Genomic DNA, 19,174 nt, shown 5'->3' with positions numbered 1-19,174 from the left:
AGTGGTATTTCTGGGTGGAAGGAGAAGGACAGTAGTACTGAAGGCAGCAGGACATTCGTCCAGCATCAATCCCTTCTCCTAGATTTGGTGTGTTTTACAGTCACAGCACAAGTGCTCATGTAGGAGCCATCCATCTTGAGACAGGAAGGAACTGCTTCCTCACTGGGGAATAATATTGACCTGCACATGGAGAGGGCCTCTGGAAATCAGATCTGTTCCCTGCAGTTGCCAGAGTATTGGCTGTGGGTTAGACAAACAGCGGCAAAAATGTGCTTGAGCGAGGCCACATTGACTGAGGTAGAACGGTGTTTGCTCTTTGCTTAAAATGGCAGCACCAAGTACTTGGTGTGGGAGAATAACAGGAATATGACATAGGTCTTCGTGGTGAATCCATCCGTTAGCCACCTGGTACAGCTTGTCTGCGTAACACTGTCTTCTCAGCATTGAACTGCCTCCTTCACTCCAAAAGAAACGTTATAGGGGGGGCTCTGTTGAGCATAGTTCAGTTTCAAGGGTTTGGGGTACATTAGAAGCAAGGCATAATACGATACGATCTCTGTAGTCACTGCTGTTTGTGCAGCAGATCATTGTTTGGAAACCACAAAGCCTGTTGTTCAGTGCTGGGATAATACGTTTGGTTTAGGTATTATAGCTGTTTAATACGCTTTTCCAGTGTTTTGCTTCATTGGAGATTGAAATCTTAATGGTCGTATTAAAAAAAAGTACTCAGATATATATGCTGAATCATCATCTTCCTCTGTTTTTTCTATCTGTAATTGCATCTCTAGACATACCTAGCAAAAAATACAGTCTAACATTTGGAAAAGGCCACTGTGTGCCTTTGGAATAATAATACTTTTAAGACATTGCAAATTGCAGAAAAATGCCTGGATACAGTTGCAAGTGCTCATTTGATTCCCTTCTTTTTCAATTAGGGCTCGAGGTGCTCAGATATTGTAATTAAAGGCATAAATATTAAACCATCACCTTATCGCTGAGATGGCAGTGTTTTCTCTAATTCTTGTAAGGAGCTGTGGCTGGAGGGTGCTTTGTTGGAACAGGCTCACTGTGAGCGAGCAGGAAATGCCACAAGTGTCAGTGTGTGCGAAGGAAGCTGCTGCTTTACACGCAGGGCTGGCACGGGGTTAAAACAAATGCAGCAAGGGAACTTCAAAGGAGGTTTAGCAGAAAATCTTACGCTGGAGAATAATGCCTGTTACGTGTGGCTGAACATGAATGTCATCCGGATCTGTGTGTACAGTAATATTGTTAGAAGATCAATAACTGCAAGTTTTCTTTCATTCAGATGTCATGGTCTGCTATAGTTCTGTCTGAAATACTGTGAATTCTGTTTGCAGTTATAAACGGCTTTATGAAAGCGATCCTATTTGAAGTCTTATTTTGAAAGGGGCCATTATATCATCACCCTGTACTAATTAGCCTTGAATGTATGCATTTTTTTGCCATTCCTTTCCAGAACAAAAGAGATGAACATCTTTTGAAAAAACGAAATGTTCCCCAAGAAGAAAGTTTAGAAGATTCTGATGTTGATGCTGACTTCAAAGCAGTAAGTCCCTTGATTCTGAAAATTACTTCTATAGCTTTTGTATCTTAAAACAATGTATTCTGTTTTTACTGTAACAGTGGAAGTCTTATAGTTGTTTGAAGGCAAAATCCTGAACTGATGCGCTGTTTAAATTCGTTTGACTGCATAAAATGCTGAAAAAGAAGGAAAAGGGCAACAAAATTACTGAAACATTCTGTTTTTCTTTTCAAGCAAAACGTAACACTAGAAGCTATACTGCAGGTACGTTGCATTCATTTGTTCATTTATTTATTTATAATTAGCAGCGCTCGTTCTGTGCATTTTTAGTTTTTATTCTTGTTATTTCAGAACGCCACAAGTGACAACCCAGTGATCCAGCTGAGTGCTGTTCAGGCTGCAAGGTAAAAATGAATAAACAGAGGCCCAGAAATAAACTCTCTACACGTTTTGCATGATGAAATTTACTTATTTTACTCTTACGTTTAATTTCACAGAAAACTCCTATCCAGTGACAGAAATCCACCTATCGATGACTTAATAAAATCTGGAATTTTACCGATTCTGGTAAAATGCCTAGAAAGGGATGATAAGTAAGTATACCTTTAAAAATGTTCATTTTCACTGAAAAACTGTATCCAAATGTTCAAATGGAACTGAGGATCCATAGCACGTTATAGTCTAACACGGTGGATCAGATTCCATGACAATAGACTATAAATTCTCCAGGAGTGTTATTTATTCTGCCGCTGAAATATCATTTTCTTTTTTAGTGCTTTCTTGAGTTTATCTAGCTATTGAAGTATACCTTACTACATTTAGGGCTGCCCAGGGAGGTGGTTGAGTCACCATCCCTGGAGGTGTTCAAGAAACATTTAGATACAGCGTTGAGAGACATGGTTCAGTGGGGTTATTGGTGGTAGGTGGATGGTTGGACTGAATGATCTTGGAGGTCTTTTCCAACCTAGCTAATTCTATGATTCTATTTCTTATTGGTTTTCAATATTTGAGACTTTCCTGTTAACTATTTTTAAGAAACCCGTCTCAGATTTAGTGTGAGCATTTGAGAAAGCAGTATTGTATGCATGGCTGTAAACAAGGCTCTTCTCTATGTGAGAATACAGTTGTCATCTGTTTCATGAAGGTTATTAGCTCAAGTTTGTAGCTCCTTTCATTCTTACTGCAAGGTGGGCTTTCTGGCTCTGCGCTGCTCCCTTACGTGATAGAACACCGCAGTAAGCTTGCTTTGGGTTCTGATTCTTCAATGGAAGACAAGAGCTTCGGTAGAGGGGACAGAGAATGCTGAGTATGTTGTTGCACGGCTTTCATGTCACGTAAGAGAAGTGGTGTATTCCACAATCTGTGAGCCCCTTATTGAGACAGATGGGGATTAGCATGTTTGAGGTAAATGTTTTAGGCTATCTTTGGTCTCAGTGAGCCATGAATGTATTTACAGGATTTCCGTTTTCAAAGTCATTTCTGCAGCCACAAGGGCTAGCAGCTTCAAAAAGTGCAAACTGACATTTTGGGTGGAATTGGGTGGTTGAAAAAAATAGGAGGTGTGACTAGCTTTGTTTCTAGTTTGTTTAGCAAAGTTACTAAGAAAACAGCGGGCAGTAGTGTCCAAATGAGGGAAGCATTTTAAAAGCAGACAGATGCCTGTCTGATCTAGAATTAGATGGTTCAGTGCTGTGAAAATTTAAGTTGAATTTTATTTAGGTTGTTTATGTGATTTATCTTTGTAAACATTTAAAAAGTCCTTTGAAACTCAACTCACAGCTTTCTTAGGCAGTCCTTTTCATTGTGATTGCTATGGGGTATTCAGTAAAGGTAAATTTTGCTAAGCATTTATGTAGCAGATAATTAAAGCTGTTGTTTGTGTTATAACTGAAAGCTTATCCCAAGGGCACTCAGATCACAAGGGGAAGAAAATTCATTGTGTGCCTGAGGAGCAATACAGAACTAGAATTTTAAAGCATTCAATCCTAGAATGTAAGGTTTATTGATAGCTGATCACAGGTGCTGTTTGTTTTTATGAATCTTTATTTACACATCTTGTACCTCCATTTCTATTTATATTCTGTGCTACTCCTGGGTCCTGGACACCCTGCTATTACTGCAACCACTGTAAACCCTAAACTCTTTTATAGCTTTTACAACTCTTAGCCTTTAAAATATGTGTGAACAAGTTTTCATGCATTGTTTTACTAAACTGCTGTTGGCACAGACAACAATTGACAGATAAGATCTTGGGTTGGGTGTTCCCTTAGCTTTTACAGTATTTGTAACTCTTTATCTGCGTTTAGGAAGTTAAGTTCAGTACAGGTATGGTGCTGTCCTTCTGTACTGATGGTGCATCTGTACCCTGTCTGTGATGGAGCAGAAGAAAGTCTTTGTCCCCGTATATCTGCTTGCATTTGATCTTGCATGTGATGTTAGATGGGCTACAAGGTTTTGTTTGTTGTAGTCAGCCATGGTTAATTTGCTAAGAGCTCCTAATGGGAGTAAGAAAGTTGCACTTTCTTCCCTAAACATGCGTGGCCTTTGGGTGGGTCGGGTTTGAAGAGGTGTCTGTTACTCATTCGAGAGGCAGAATCAAATTTTATGATGGTGTGTCCCAGAAGTCTTTCAGACTGGAGGCAATTAGTTGATTAGAGTAGCGGTCAGCTTCACTAGTTGGTGTGTGTTTCAACAAGTATTATTGGTTTTATTTCTTTTTATTTCTTATTAACATGAAGTCAGAATGATAAGCAGTTTAACAAGGCAGTAGAATGTAAAATTAGTATTTTTCTTTCCTCTCTGTTCCTCTGAAATGTCCAAGCTTAGAGTTTTTCTAAAAAAACTTGTAGCCAGGTGGCACTGCTTAAATGTAGCACTGCAGAATGCATACAGTGAATAGTGTTGAAGTGAACCATAAAATAATCTGAAGATCATTTCAAGTTACTACTGTAAAATTATTTCATTACAGTCCTTCATTACAATTTGAAGCTGCGTGGGCATTGACTAACATAGCATCAGGCACTTCTGCACAAACTCAAGCTGTTGTACAGTCTAGTAAGTATTATAATGTGTTTACTGGGGGGTTGTGGATATTTTGGGTTAAAGGGAAAAGGGATTTTTGGTTACAAAATACCATTCATTATCAGAACTACTAAAATAATTAAAAAATGCCTATCTTCTTTCTCAAAAGTTTCTACTTTTGCTCTTAAGGGTTAATCTGTTTGTCAGTAACGATTAATAGTAAGGATCCCAGACCTGAATTTCCTTTAAGGAAGATAGAGAATGACAGGTGATATGAGTGTGACAAAAATGTTAGCCCTTTCTAATTCTAGTGTTGGTCTTTGAATTCATGTGCTGTTAATTCCCCTACAACTAGAACTTACATTAGAAAGTAATTCTTTCTGCTTCAATGTTATGTTCATAAATCTTGTTAAAGTTGTTAAATACACATAGTTAGGTAAAATTTCCCATTTAATACAGAGTTAATCACCTTCCTTTCCTTGACTGTATGATTCGTCTCTCCTATACGCACCGTGTTTGTTGTGCTGGCTTTGGCTCTTAACCGGCCTGTGAGCCTTGCATTACGAAGAGACAGGAAATTAAAGTTAGTTGAAGATAAATCATGTTTGCTGAGTTGATTCAAACTGTTCTTATTTTTGGGTTTATATATGTAGCTTTTGTGTGTCGACACGCTTATCTTCAAGCAATCACTTCTATGCTAAACGCAATGTTTTGTCATTAAATGGAAGGCTATGGCTGAGCAGTTGTATAGTAAATTGTCTAGACATATTGATATTCAATGCTCTTGTATGGGAAAATGATGACTTAGTTATTTGATTTCTTTCTTTTCTGTAAAGTAAAAATTAAAATGAAGAAGTACATATGCGCAGCACGGCAGAGTTGAAAGCATTACTGTAGGATGCACAAACGCGAGAAGTTCAGGGTGGATATGTCCCTCCCAAAATCCGTTTAGGTAACACTTGAAAAGAAACAAGCTTGGTAAAATGACTCGAGAGAAACAAAAACCATTCCCTTAGTTTTGCTTCTGAAGAGAGCATGGAAGTTTGGTCTGAAAGCCTAGCTGCCTCTTGCTGGCAAGAGACCAAGGGACTCTGAACTCTGTTTAGATAAAGGCTGGTTTGCAGGAACAAAGCGATAGACCCTTGCAGCTACAGAGGAAGCTGCTGCAGCCTAAATACGAATGAAGGCCTCTGCAGTCAGGGACAGATGGCATTTGGAGGGCCTAGCAAGAGAGGGAAGGTACTGTACGCACAGAATAGGTCTTGGCAGGAACCAATTTGGAGCAGAAGTAATTAAATTTTTCAAGAGCAGTGGATCAGATAGCCTGCAGCTCCCGCTTTCTCAGGCTTTCCTCCTGCTCGAGTACTGATAGGAAATATTTTCATTTCTGCTTTAAAATGCAGGATTGCAGTCAAGTGTAAACTACATACCTGACCCTCCTTCTCTGAAATATGTTCAATAAACGTATGGCTGCAGTGTAATTTCAGTAGTCATAGGGAAAAGGAAGCTTGAATATTCCACTTGAGCTAATGGAAGTGGGATGGTTGTGACAAGACAAGAAAGTGTTCTGAACAGTGTTGTGTTGCTGTCCCTCCCAACTTGTTGTAGAAAATTGCTCAATTACTCATCCGTGGCAGAGAAAGAATTCTCGGTTCTCTTTATTCTTCATCCCTCTGTATTTTTTTCATGAAAATTTATCAGGGTTTTTTTTTTTTTTGGCTCGTTATCACATGTTAAATTATCAACAGGATATCGATTCACAGTTGCTCACGCACTGTGTTGTAATTTTTCAAAATTCTGAAGCTATTTTGGTGCTTACGGTCTCTACAAGCAAAATATTTTTTCCTTCCCCAGTACGTAAATTGATCTATTTTACTTCACCGAGAAAGACTACAGGATGAGTATGATAATATATGGAGTTTAAAAACTGCTATAAGAATTCCCATGTGGCAGAGAATATGAGTTGTCTGAGGGAAAATAGCACACAGGAACAGTAGAGGAATGGTTTCTTAGCTCTTAAGTGTATTTAATGCAGCAGAGATTGAAACCTAAAATGGGTACCACTTCCTTAATCTGATATGTTCCTTCTGTTATATAAGAACAAATAAAAACTTGTCTTAGGACTGTATGGCAGATGGATGTAAATCTTCACTACACGTGGAAGCTAACTATAGCCACCTCTTGGGAGGAAGCTATTTTCTTAAAGTCAAGATTTGAAACACGGTTGCATGAGTAGGCATGTCATTCTGCTAGGTATGTATTGCTATCTTGGATAACTATAAAATCTGAATTACCAGGAAATTAAACCTAGCACCTACACGCTTGTGACTCTTATATATCACTTTGAGAAATGTGGGGAAATGTTGAGATGTGGACAGCATTGTTTAATAGTTGCTTGTTCTCAAGCCTATATTTTCTCCCTCTATAATTTTTATAGAAATGTTTAACTGAAGTTCTGTATGCTCTTTGTAACAGAAACATGTATGTTAGTGTAAAGCATGGTAGAGAAAGTGTTTAATATGAATCAGTTGAAGTATTTTGCATGTACCACATTCCACTGAAACAAATCCGATCTTTGCATTCTATAGATGCAGTACCCCTCTTTTTGAGACTACTTCATTCGCCACACCAGAATGTTTGTGAGCAGGCTGTCTGGGCTCTCGGAAATATTATCGGTAACTGTTGTTCTTACAATGATTTGCATTCAGGGAGTGTTTCATTTTAGAATTTGACTTTTGAACATTGACATTATCATATGAGACTATGTTTCCTCTAAATTCTGTGGCTCAGTGTATTTTTTCATGTGGCCAGAATTACGTATGTACATACTATTTTTTTCTGAAGAGTAGTGTCATTTGCTACACAAAATGCTAACGGGATAAATTTTGTGTCTCATAAAATATACATATGTATCTGTATGTATGTATATTTAAGTGAACACAAACTTTTAGTGGTAAACTACTGGTGAGGAAACATAGAATTTCAGAATCCCAACATGCCATTGCATACATTTCAAGATTTTCCATTTTTAATGTAATTTCTTTTACAACAATTTTCATTTCTGTAGGTGATGGTCCTCAGTGTAGAGATTATGTCATATCACTGGGAGTTGTCAAACCTCTTCTGTCCTTCATCAATCCCTCCATTCCCATCACCTTCCTTCGGAACGTCACATGGGTCATTGTAAATCTCTGCAGGAATAAGGACCCCCCACCGCCTATGGAGACAGTTCAGGAGGTAAATACAGAATTATGAGACAGATACTTTTTTATACTCTGCACTAGAGGCCAGATATTTCACACTGTCATTCTGTGAATTTGTGCATGTCTTTTGCCACTGTCTTCTGCCACTTACCGGTTGTTGAGTAATTTGACCAGTTCGGTGCCTCTTACTGAGATAGCAACAAAGCTACTTGTAACATCTGAAGCTGACAGATAAGACTGATTACTTATATATTAAAATGGACACCACAAAAAATTAACACTCTGTAAGGTGTTAACTTACTTTTTTTTCAGAACAAGACTATAAACATGATTCTGTGTATATTCTATATACAGAATTATTGAAATGCAATTCTTTTCAGTAAGAGGAAATGTATATAAACTAGTGAATGTAGTGTAGTTTGTGTTTTGACTAGCTGTGAACATGCAGTCGTTGTCAAGTCCCCACTTGAGAAGCACTTGAAAATCCCTTTACGCTGGTGATCGGAGAGATGTCTTGTCTATGATGTTTGCTTGTATTCCTTCAAAATATAGTCTACTCTCTGTGTCTCTGAAATATATTACTGTCTTGTATTTTCACAAATTTTAAATAAAGTGCGTATTTTTATACATACATTGGGGGAACGAGCAATTGCTGGGAAGAACATGAGTGTAATATTCAATCTCAAGCTAAGTTTTATGTTGACACTATTTGGATTCATATTTGCACAGTAAATTTTATTCTGTTGTAATGACTGATGAACTTCTTTTCAGATTTTGCCAGCATTGTGTGTTCTGATTTACCATACAGATATAAACGTAAGTAATTTCTGAAGTTCTAGATATTTCGATTTTTTTGTGTTGCTTAAAGGGAAAATGCTTTAAGAGTGTGTTTGTGGTGAATGTGGTTTTGTTTGTTAATTTACATATAATTAAGCAGTAAATGTACAATTAAGTACAACTAATGCAATCCTGGTCATTCAGAGCAGGAAAAAGGGAGTGCGGGCACCGTTTCTGAAATATATTTTCTAAAAGTCTTATTTTTACACTAGAAACTACATTTTTCAAAAATCCTGCTTTACAGAGTTGTGCTCTGGAAGTTTGGAATTTTGAGCTTTACTCTTGGCCTTAATTTAATTTAATTCTGCTTCAATTTGTTGTTTTGCGTAGATAATAAGGTTTGAATTTTGGTTTGTCCTTTCTGTGGCCAGGAGCTGGTCTTTATGATCCTTGTGGGTTTCTTCCAACTCAGAAGTAGGAATTCTCTAATACGTAATGTATAATTCTGTATATCAGTCCAGTCAAATACTGTGATCATATCAGTAAATCTAACTTCTGTAACCTGTTGGATGCCTGAATTTGCAACCTGTTTGACTAAGGAAGTCACATAGGAAAATGTATTTAAATATATTAATATTTAACTATTAAAGGTATTTAAATATCCATGCTCCCGAGCCATGGTTTTACATACGTTTTCAAAGTCCTAGAGAGTGGTCTTTCCTCCTGAGGTCTTATATTGTGACTTCAGGAACCAAAGTCTACATAACTAAGGGATACTGAGCTGCTTTTCTACTCTTCTTCCTGTCAGGACTTTGTAATGTCTTGAACTGTAGCTCCCTGTAGTAACACCACAATTTAAGGAAGCAGAAATTGAACGCCTTGGTGGGTCTGGGCATAGGGCATAAGGTTGGTGGCAATGCCTTAGGCTATTTCTTCAATGAAGTAGTGGTATTTCTGCTGCTCTTTTAATGGTGTAGTGGTTCCACAAATATTTGCAAACAGTTTAATTTGGGATTTTGCCAGGGTTTTCCCAGTGTAATGTGAGTGGGAGACAGCACATGGTGACTTTACAGTTCATAATTTGGACAAACCAAAAAGGAAAGTTATAGTGAAACCAAAAATTCTTCTAACCTGCGGGCTTTTTTTTTTTTCTGGCAAATTTGAAAGCTTTTTGCGAGGAATGGTTTTGTGAGAGCTTCTTAAGTTAGATGTGAGGCTACGTGATGCCAGGTTTTGGCTGATCTCAATGAGGGTGCCCATCATTTTGATCCCGAGAGTCAGGTGCTAGTTTAGAGGTACCAGGGTGGTCCCAGCCTCTCAGAACTGGAGCAGCAAACCTATCTTTGGCGATGAGTCAGTGATGCAGGCAGGTCAGCAGGCAGTCCTGTGAGCACCTCTGGTGGCTGCTGCCCTCAGCATCACCAGGCCTGTGGGGCAGGAAATTGGTGGGGCACCATCTCTCACCGCTTCTGCTGTGACACTGGCTCCACTGCAGCATGTTCTGCAGTCCCCGTGGCATCAGCAGGTGAAGGCAGCAGCAGGCTGCATCAGGAAAGCGGTAGCTACGTGCCGTCTGGTCTCTGGAGGTGGGTGGAAGCAGCCTATGGGGAGGGCAGGTCCTTTGCACGTCTCCAGTACTATTTAGCTATCTTAATAGCTGGAAATTTGGAATGGCTGTCTGCTTGAAAAGTAGAGTGCAGATGCCTTTACTTAAATAGCAGGTGAGGTTTCTTTGAGTTAAATTGTCAGAGAGGAGAAGCTGGATCCCAGATTGCCATTTGGGTATGCTACATTGAGCCATTCTCATCTGGCGCTTCCTTAAATATTGGTGAGCTGGGCCACTAACTCCTTTTTGCTCACCATGAGACATTCACTCTGAACATAAACTCTGCCTACAAACCCTTCAGACACTGTGTCAGACTGTCTAACCCCAGAGCATAAATAAGATGCTTGGATTTAGAGCCTATTGCTCTGACCTCTTTCTAGTAAAGCAAATGAGAGCCCTGTTCAAAACGTGGTTTAGTTCACAGAACTGAACAGATGTCTTAGCACACAGAATATAAACTTGGAGAGCAGGCTTACTCTGCTCTTAATTTAGACACTTCACTTAGGTTCAATGAGTTCAGGCTTTAGTATTCCTTAAAATTCCAGGGAGTAACTGCTTTGCTTTAGTTAGCATTGGAAATTGACTTAGAAATGCGTAGATCTAGATTCCTCAAAAAATGATTTCCTCAGGAGCGTCCAGACTTCTCTTCCTGCAGTTCTTCATAAAATTATAGAATCACACAATCATAGAATGGCCTGGGTTGAAAAGGACCTCAAAGATCATCGAGTTTCAACTCCCGTGCTGAGTGCAGGGTCGCCAACCACTAGACCAGGCTGCCCAGAGCCACATCCAGCCTGGCCTTGAATGCCTCCAGGGACGGGGCATCCACAACCTCCTTGGGCAACCTGTTCCAGTGCGTCACCACCCTCTGAGTGGAAAAACTTCCTCCTAATATCTAACCTAAATCTCTCCTGTCTCAGTTTAAAACCATTCCCCTTTGTCCTGTTGCTATCCACCCTCGTGAACAATCGTTCCCCTTCCTGCTTATAAGCTCCCTTCAAGTACTGGAAGGCCACAGTGAGGTCTCCCTGGAGCCTTCTCTTCTCCAAGCTGAACAAGCCCAGTTCCCTCAACCTTTCTTCATAGGAGAGGTGCTCCAGTCCTCTGATCATCTTGGTGGCCCTCCTCTGAATTCGTTCCAAGACCTCTTAACATCATCTTCAAGTGATGGGATATTACCTCTTTTTCTGCTAGTTTTGTTTCTGCTTCAAATACTACCTTTAAAATAACCAACTTTTGTACCTTTCTTTTTTTTTTTGAGGTCTCTCAAACCATCCATACCAAATCACCAGTGACTTCGTTGTTATTTTCTTGAAGCGTGTCCTGTGTGGTAGTCATTTCTTCATGTTTATTCCCTTCTCTTGAACAGCTGCCACCTTAAAATAAGTGTTAGTACTTTAGCTGGTGTAAGAAAGTTCTTTCCTTTGCTGTAGATTTAAATCTCAATGTGAAGGATAGTTTGCAGCTTAACTTCAAACTGCACTGTGGATCAAAGACATTAAAGTGTGGCTAGGTGGCTTACAGACTAAGGACATTTAGGTGTTGTGTATTCAGAAGATAGTACATCTGGCAGATTAGAGCAGGGCTAAGAAGCTGGGTCACTATTGTCTTCAGAAAGTTACTAGCACAGATACTTAACTGAGCCATTCATCTGTCTCCAAAATGCAAATCAGGCCCAACAGTTTGCCTTTGCCAGGTGATGTGTGCTGTAACTTTATGCACCAAAATATGTTAATTAAAAGAGAGAGGACATAGAAATTATTATCACTGAAGAAATGGCCCCGGTTTTCATAGTTGTATGTAATAATCCTACATTCTACAAATCAGGTTGCTTTAAAATATTTGAGCTTTTCCTGTAACTAAATTGCATGCTCTTTTTTTTTTTTACCCAGACATGTGGAAAATTATCGCTAAATTAAGATTCAGTGATAGGAATTTTGCTATTCAGTGTGTAAATTACGTTATGTTCTTTCCATCTTGCAGATTCTTGTGGACACCGTTTGGGCTTTGTCCTACTTAACAGACGGTGGCAATGAGCAGATACAGATGGTGATTGATTCAGGAGTTGTACCTTTTCTAGTTCCCCTTCTGAGTCATCAGGAGGTCAAAGTTCAAGTAAGTCTGCTTCAGTTTCCTTGCATAGTCCTTTTGTAACCTGCTTCCTAAAAATTTTGCCTTGGAGTATTTATCACTGGGATTCTGAGATGAGCATTGTAGCTACGTTTGTCATAGATAAACTGAACAAAAAAGTTTCCTACACTAAGAAAAAAAACCATAAAATAATATTGAAACCCTTTTTGAGATTTTTTTTTTTTATTTCAGTAAAGCAGGTTACAAATTTTTAATGACAGGTTTTACATTTTTCAGATTGTGTGCGCTCTTTTCTGTTGCTGCTCGTATTTGGTTGCTGCGTCTGAGTAGCTCATGGGAATCAGTTACGATTTTGAGACTTTTTCAATGTTAACATCTTTGATTCTGAGTCTTTTTAGTAAATTTCTAATTGTCTGCAAAAGATAGGTTAACTGACTTTCAACACAAAGGGAAACTTGAAGTTAGTTAATGTGTGCTTGATTTTTATAAATTAACCATTGGAATGTGGAAGCTTCTGTACATATCTGTGCATTTGTCATATTTGTTTAGTTTGGACTTTGGATGAGGGTTGTCTGGCTCAAAATTTGTCAAGCCAGTTCACTTGATGAAAGGACTCTCTCCAGTTTTCTATCACTTATAAAGTATATAAACTAATAAGTATATGGTGTGTGTTTTTGAAAGTCAACTGAGAGCAAATAATAAAAAGTCTTTTTTTTTATTCTGCAATGGAGACCTGAATGTAGAAGTATGCAACATTTACAGCCATAGTCAAGGCCTAGATATGTTTATTGTAATTCAGATACATGATGAATTACTACTTTTATTATTTTAATATCTTTCTCCTTTCTAATCTTTACACTTTTGGAGTTGACCTGCAGCATGCTTTTTCAGTAAGATGCTTCACTGTGTGTTTCTGTTCTGATGATACAGTGCCAATTCTAGAGTGTAGCTCAGAGGCTGTAGTGCTAAACTCTCTTCTGCAGTGTTTTTGTAGAGACATCTTAAAATGATCTTTATTTTAACCTAAGTAACAGCAATGTTTTTAACGTGCAGTTTTTTTTCCCTTCCCACTTTGGATTTTCAGACAGCAGCACTGAGAGCAGTAGGCAACATAGTAACTGGTACTGATGAACAGACACAAGTTGTTCTCAACTGTGATGTTTTGTCTTACTTCCCAAACCTCCTGACACATCCAAAAGAGAAGATAAACAAGGTATGTTATAATATCCTTCTTCCTTACTTAATCTTGTTGTTTAAAAAATAGAGCAGTGATCTGTAGCATGTTACAGAAGAATTTTTCAGAGCTGTTATCTCTGGGATGTCAGCAATTCCGTATGAAGACACCGCCTCTCAGTCTGGTGCTTAATTAGGGCAGAAGTCAAACAGGCGTATTGAGGGTCCATGCGTTAGTGATGATTTTTGGGAGGACTGATTTTTTTGCTTTCAATTATGATATATTTTTTTTGTTTGCAAAGTGAGTAAGCAGTGAGTTTATATTACAGTTTTTCCTATCTAAGGATTGTTACTTTTGGTTGAGTTCAGTGAGATGGGTAAGGATGATCCAGTTTTTCCTCCCAGAAATTGAAGGGGTTTAACAAAACAACACTTTTTTTCATAGTGGAGTTATTTCTGTTGTCCATCTTCATTTTCAAGGGAGTACAGAATACCACTGTCCTTTTTTGAAAACTATCCCTGCATCTCCTCTCCTTCCTTTTGGCAGAAGGAACTTTACTGCTACAAAGGGTTGGGTGGAATAGGGAGAGTGAGATGAAAGGAATTGGTAAGTGTCCTCCTTTCCAGAGCCGTGTTTGATGATGTTTGCTTTATTTTTGGTAATCACCATGCCATCTTCCCCTGCAGAGATGGGGCTGGCTGGGAAGGAGATTTTTTTCTCTTTTCTTTGGCCTTTCATTTAGCTTACATGATTTCCCCATTTTAGTGTATCTCAGAGGGGGAATCTATTTCTTCAGGCCTTGGCAAATGCCAGTAGCACTGAAGAAGTTAATCTGCGGCAGTTCAAACTGCTGTGATCTGTTTCTGTCCACCCTTTTAGCACTCAGAAAAGAATGAGGAAGAGCTCTTTTTGAAAAGCAAGAAGGAAGCTATTTTATTGTAAGAGGAGTCTAGGAACACCTTTGATTTTTTTTTTTTTAATAAATGTTGTGAGGAGCAAATACAGATAGAAATCAAGTGTACCTCCCTAAAAAATGGAACACATTATGCTTTCTCTAGTATTTTATGATTGGCTCGTTGATGGCTTATTAAAATCAGGTTGTTTTTAGTTGAGGTTGAGAGCTTTTTTCAGATATTCTAGATTGCCTTGGCAAGATAACCCATTGTAACCAGGAATTTTTTATTGCCATTAGACGTTAGGTATGCTGATAAACCACCTGAATGAGATAATTGCTGAGTAAGGTCTCAGGACTGAGAGTCTTGTCTGATTATTAATGGAAAGACTCAAATGAGCTTTGTAAGCTCTTCTTCATGTTTAAGGAAGTAAACAGGAGATGGAAGCACAGAGAGGTACTACTGAGCTGTCAGGTCAAAAATTACAGGACTCCTTTTTTACATGGGGTTTCTTTGCAAAACTAATTTAGAGTTTAAAACATGACTATGGCTGCAGCAGTACAAAGTAGATATAAGGTTTAAGTCAGTATTGCTGCCAGTGTGTGGAATAAGTAATAATCTGACCCAGTGAATAAATCATATCAATTTTGCTGTGATCTCCTGCGTGTTTGGCTTTCAGAGTGCAATAAAAGCTTGTGTGCTGGAAGTGCTACTGGGGAGGAAACCTGGAGGCTCTATTTAGAGATGGTCATGCTATGAGTTGAGGTTTTGAGGCTGGTTTTTTTCAGTTTGATTTTTTTCATCTGTTGACTGTTTTCTAAAATGTGTTTTGGTTTTTTATTTTGTTCAATTTTAGGAAGCAGTTTGGTTCCTTTCCAATATCACAGCAGGAAACCAGCAACAAGTTCAGGCTGTAATAGATGCTGGGCTAATCCCTATGATCATACACCAGCTGGCTAAGGTCAGTCAAACTGTCAGCTATGCAAGTTGTCATCCTCTTTTTATAAACCTGACATGAGGAGTGTGTGATTTTTAATAATAAGCTTGACAGATGTTTCCATGCGGATTTTAATGAGCTATTAATTTTACTCTTCAGGGTGACTTTGGAACACAGAAGGAAGCTGCTTGGGCAATTAGCAATTTGACAATAAGTGGGAGAAAAGATCAGGTACGTATGGTGGGATTTCATGTTGTCTCTTAAACATTGCACGTGCAGACATTTGTAAGAAGCAAAATATTCAGTGTACTTTTTTTTTCCCCATTATTTAGGTTGAATACCTCGTACAGCAAAATGTAATCCCACCATTCTGTAATCTACTCTCAGTAAAGGATTCTCAAGTGGTACAGGTGGTGCTGGATGGTCTGAAAAACATCCTGATAATGGCTGGTGATGAGGCTAGCACAATAGCTGAAATTATAGAAGAATGTGGAGGTACGTGCTTATTATGCTTTAAAAAAAAAAGATTTACTGAATTCTGTTCTGTCTTCTCCTTGCTGCTGTTGGATATTTAGTACAGAATTTTTGGGACTGTGAGCAATCTGAATAAGCAAATGACACTCTATCCTCCTTAGCTTGGTTTACAGACAGTTGTGTTGGAAACAATTGGTGGAGGAGCTTTCTGTGTAGCTAGGTATTCCTAGATTTAAATTGGAATTATACTTCTTTTCGTTTGGTTATTGAATATACTTTGTTGTGCAATAAAACACAGAATTCTTGCTTTACTTCATTGCCTTCGTAGCAGATGGCTGAGTAAGGACCTGCTGGTTAAAGTGAGAGATACAAGAAAACGCACAGGCAGTGTAAGTAGGGATGTGTGGCCTGGGGAGAATACAGGGATGCCATCTGAATGTGTAGAAATGGGATCAGGAAAGCCAAGACACACATAGAACTGAAACTGGCAAGGGATGTGAAAAATAGCAAGAAGAGATTCTGCGTTTACATTGGTCAAAAGAGAAAGGCCAAGGAGAGCGTAGCCCTTCTGATAAATGAGAAAGGAGAGCTAGCAACAACGGACATGAAGACTGCTGAGGTACTCCGTGAGTCTTCAGTCTCAGTCAGGCTTCCTATATCTGTTGTGTCCCTGAACCTCTAGGCAGGTGTCGGGGGAGCAAAATACTTCTCAGTGTAAGAACAGAGCAAATCAGAAACCACCTCATAGGACTGAATGTCTACAAGTCTGTGGGGTCAACATGCATTCTAGGATCCTGAAGGAACTGGCTAATGTAGTTGCCAAGCCGCTGTCCATCATATCTGAAAAGTCCTGGCTGTCAGGGGAAGTCCCCAGTGATTGGAAAAAGGGGAAACGTAACTTCCATTTTTAAGAAATGTAGAGAGAAAGATCCAGGAGACTACAGGCTGGTGAACCTCACATCTGTGCCTGGGAAGATTGTGGAGCAGATCCTCCTGGAAGCTATGTTAAAGCACGTGCGAGATGTGGAGGTGACCCAAGACAGCCAACACAGCTTCTTCACCAAGGGCAGATGGTGCCTGATCGATCTAGTGGCCTTCTATGATGGAGTGGTGGCATCAGTGGACCAAGGAAACGCAACTGATGTTGTCTACATGGACTTTGATGTAGTCTCACACTACTACTCACGCTTGTCTCTAAGTTGGAGAGAGATGGATTGGAGTGGTGGACTATTTGATGGATAAGGAATTGGTTGGATGGTTGCAGCCAGAGGGTTGTGGTCAATGGCTCTATGTCCAGGTGAAGATCTGTGACAAGTGGTGTGTCTCCCATGGGTCTGTCTTGGGACCAGAGCTCTTCAACATCTTTATCAGTGGCATAGACAGTGAGATCAAGCGTGTCCCTCTGCAAGTTCGCTAACGACACCAAGCTGAGCGGTGCATTTGACACAGTACAAGGGAGGGATGCCATCCAAAGGGACCTGGACAAGCTTGAGAAGTGGACCCATGTGAAACTAATGAGGTTCAACGGGGCTAAGTGCAAGGTGTTGCACTTTGGTCAGGGAAATCCCAGATATGTGTACAGACTGGGAGAAGAACTCATTGAGGACAAGAAAGATGTTGGAGTGTGTCCAGAGAATGGCCATGAGGGTGACCAGAGGGCTGGAGCACCTCTCCAATGAAGAAAGGTTGGGGAAGTTGGGCTTGTTCAGCCTGGAGACACCTCATCAAGACCTTCCAGTATTCTGCTTGCAATTTTGCAAGCAGAAGCAGGACTGACTATTTACACAATCCAGCAGTGACAGGACAAAGGGGAATGGCTTTAAACTTTTTAAAAGAGTGGAGATGTAGGTTGGACATTAGGCAGAAATTCTTTACTCAGAGGGCAGTGAGGCTCTGGCACAGGCTGAGAAGCTGTGGGTGCCCCATCCCTGGAGGTGCTCAAGGCCAGGTTGGCTGGGGCCCTGGGCAGCCTGAGCTGGTGGATGGCACTGCCCATGGCAGAGGGTTGGAACTGAGTGGGCCTTAAGGTCCCTTCCAAGCCCTTCTGTTATACTATGATCATAATTTCATTAAAACTAAAGCAGAATGAGGAGTCAGGCTTTGGGATATATTCCAATCTTAGTTTTAATGATGTAGTATAGTAAGGTAGCTCTGAATGGATGTTTAAGAACTTGATGTATTGGAAGCTTTTCTCTTGTATGTAACACATTGAGTTTGAAAATGGGACTAGGATTTTAATCCGATTTTAGGATGAGATTTTGTTGCCTTGTTTAAAACTTATATGCAACACAAATAAAGCCACTTCCTTTACGTATATGCAGAAGGCACGACTGGAACAAAAGCTATGCACTAGACAGCAGAAGTTTTAAAAACAATAACGAAATTTTAAAACATGCAGAAGTACAGAGGGTTTCGTCTGAGAAGAGAGAAGATTCCCTTATCCTGTGTTCTAGTATGTTTCTGTAGTAATGTTTCATTATTTTTCTTGTTTTTTTTTTCCAAAGTAGCCAGTAACTCACTCTAATTTGAACTTAAAATTCTCAATTTTCTTTTATCCAGGGTTAGAGAAAATTGAAGCCTTGCAACAACATGAGAACGAAGACATTTATAAACTAGCATTTGAAATCATAGATCAGTATTTCTCTGGTGATGATGTAAGTATGCTGAAGACTGAAAAGTGCATGTGCTGCACTGTTAGTGTTACGTTTGTAAGGACATTGTCATTGCTGATCAGTTCCAGTTTTGTGAACCTCTGGGAGGTCAAGCTTCCTGCACCTTCCCTTCATTGAAAGTCTTTGAAGAATTTCTTAATGCCAGGAATTTTCTTCAGCAATGTTAAGATGACTGATCTCTTCTTACCTAAATACACTGATTGACACTGACCCAGTGTTTGTTGCATTGACGTGTACATTGACATGTAATTACTTGTGATTAGAATCTGAACAATTCTCTGGCTCTCTTTTGGGGAGTGGATCCTTACTTCAGACAGATGACTGTATTTCAGCTCTGTAATTGCTCAGTCTGGAATTTGCACTGAAGAGAACGATTAAACCCAGAAAGCTTTCTGCATCTGATTGATCTAGACCACCTGGTGTTTTCTTGCATCCCGATGAGCTATTTTGACCCGGTTCCCTATGCTTGTAATGGTTCTGTGGGCAATGTCTAATAACTACAGATGTCTCAGAACCATTCTGGAGGTTATCTGAAGAGCAAGATCTAGTTGGTAAAGGTGGAAAGTAACCCTACTGAAGTTAGTACTCCTTTTTGTGCATTTCTTTTTTATTACTTGCTTTTTCTAGAGGTGGTTATGGCAGCAAATACTTCAACTCTGACTGAGCTGGGTAAAGCTGGATGCTGACGCCTTTCATTCTGTATTCATAGAGTAAAAAAACACTTTTGGTTTAGAATAGTATTTCAGATTGCGCTTACGGGAACTATATAATAAAACTGCTCTG

At 39.4% G+C, this 19,174-nt stretch overlaps 1 protein-coding gene across 3 annotated transcripts in view; it reads left to right on the top strand.

Annotated features, from left to right (window-relative positions):
* KPNA3 (karyopherin subunit alpha 3) overlaps positions 1-19,174 on the top strand; it is a 50,076-nt gene that overhangs the window by 27,702 nt on the left and 3,200 nt on the right. For all 3 annotated transcript variants that reach the window (XM_021376484.1, XM_021376462.1, XM_021376473.1), the window contains exons 3-16: positions 1,478-1,567; positions 1,778-1,807; positions 1,895-1,947; positions 2,041-2,136; positions 4,512-4,597; positions 7,153-7,239; positions 7,632-7,801; positions 8,539-8,583; positions 12,134-12,265; positions 13,326-13,454; positions 15,165-15,269; positions 15,405-15,476; positions 15,578-15,740; positions 18,279-18,373. In XM_021376484.1, the coding sequence (XP_021232159.1) occupies positions 1,478-1,567; positions 1,778-1,807; positions 1,895-1,947; positions 2,041-2,136; positions 4,512-4,597; positions 7,153-7,239; positions 7,632-7,801; positions 8,539-8,583; positions 12,134-12,265; positions 13,326-13,454; positions 15,165-15,269; positions 15,405-15,476; positions 15,578-15,740; positions 18,279-18,373 (1,353 nt within the window). The remainder of the gene's footprint in view (positions 1-1,477; positions 1,568-1,777; positions 1,808-1,894; positions 1,948-2,040; positions 2,137-4,511; positions 4,598-7,152; positions 7,240-7,631; positions 7,802-8,538; positions 8,584-12,133; positions 12,266-13,325; positions 13,455-15,164; positions 15,270-15,404; positions 15,477-15,577; positions 15,741-18,278; positions 18,374-19,174) is intronic.

Source organism: Numida meleagris, chromosome 1 (genome assembly GCF_002078875.1).
Source record: "Numida meleagris isolate 19003 breed g44 Domestic line chromosome 1, NumMel1.0, whole genome shotgun sequence".
Classification (NCBI taxonomy): Eukaryota; Metazoa; Chordata; class Aves; order Galliformes; family Numididae; genus Numida; species Numida meleagris.
The sequence above is the reverse complement of the archived record's forward strand: the minus strand, read 5'-3'. Positions and strand labels throughout refer to the sequence as shown.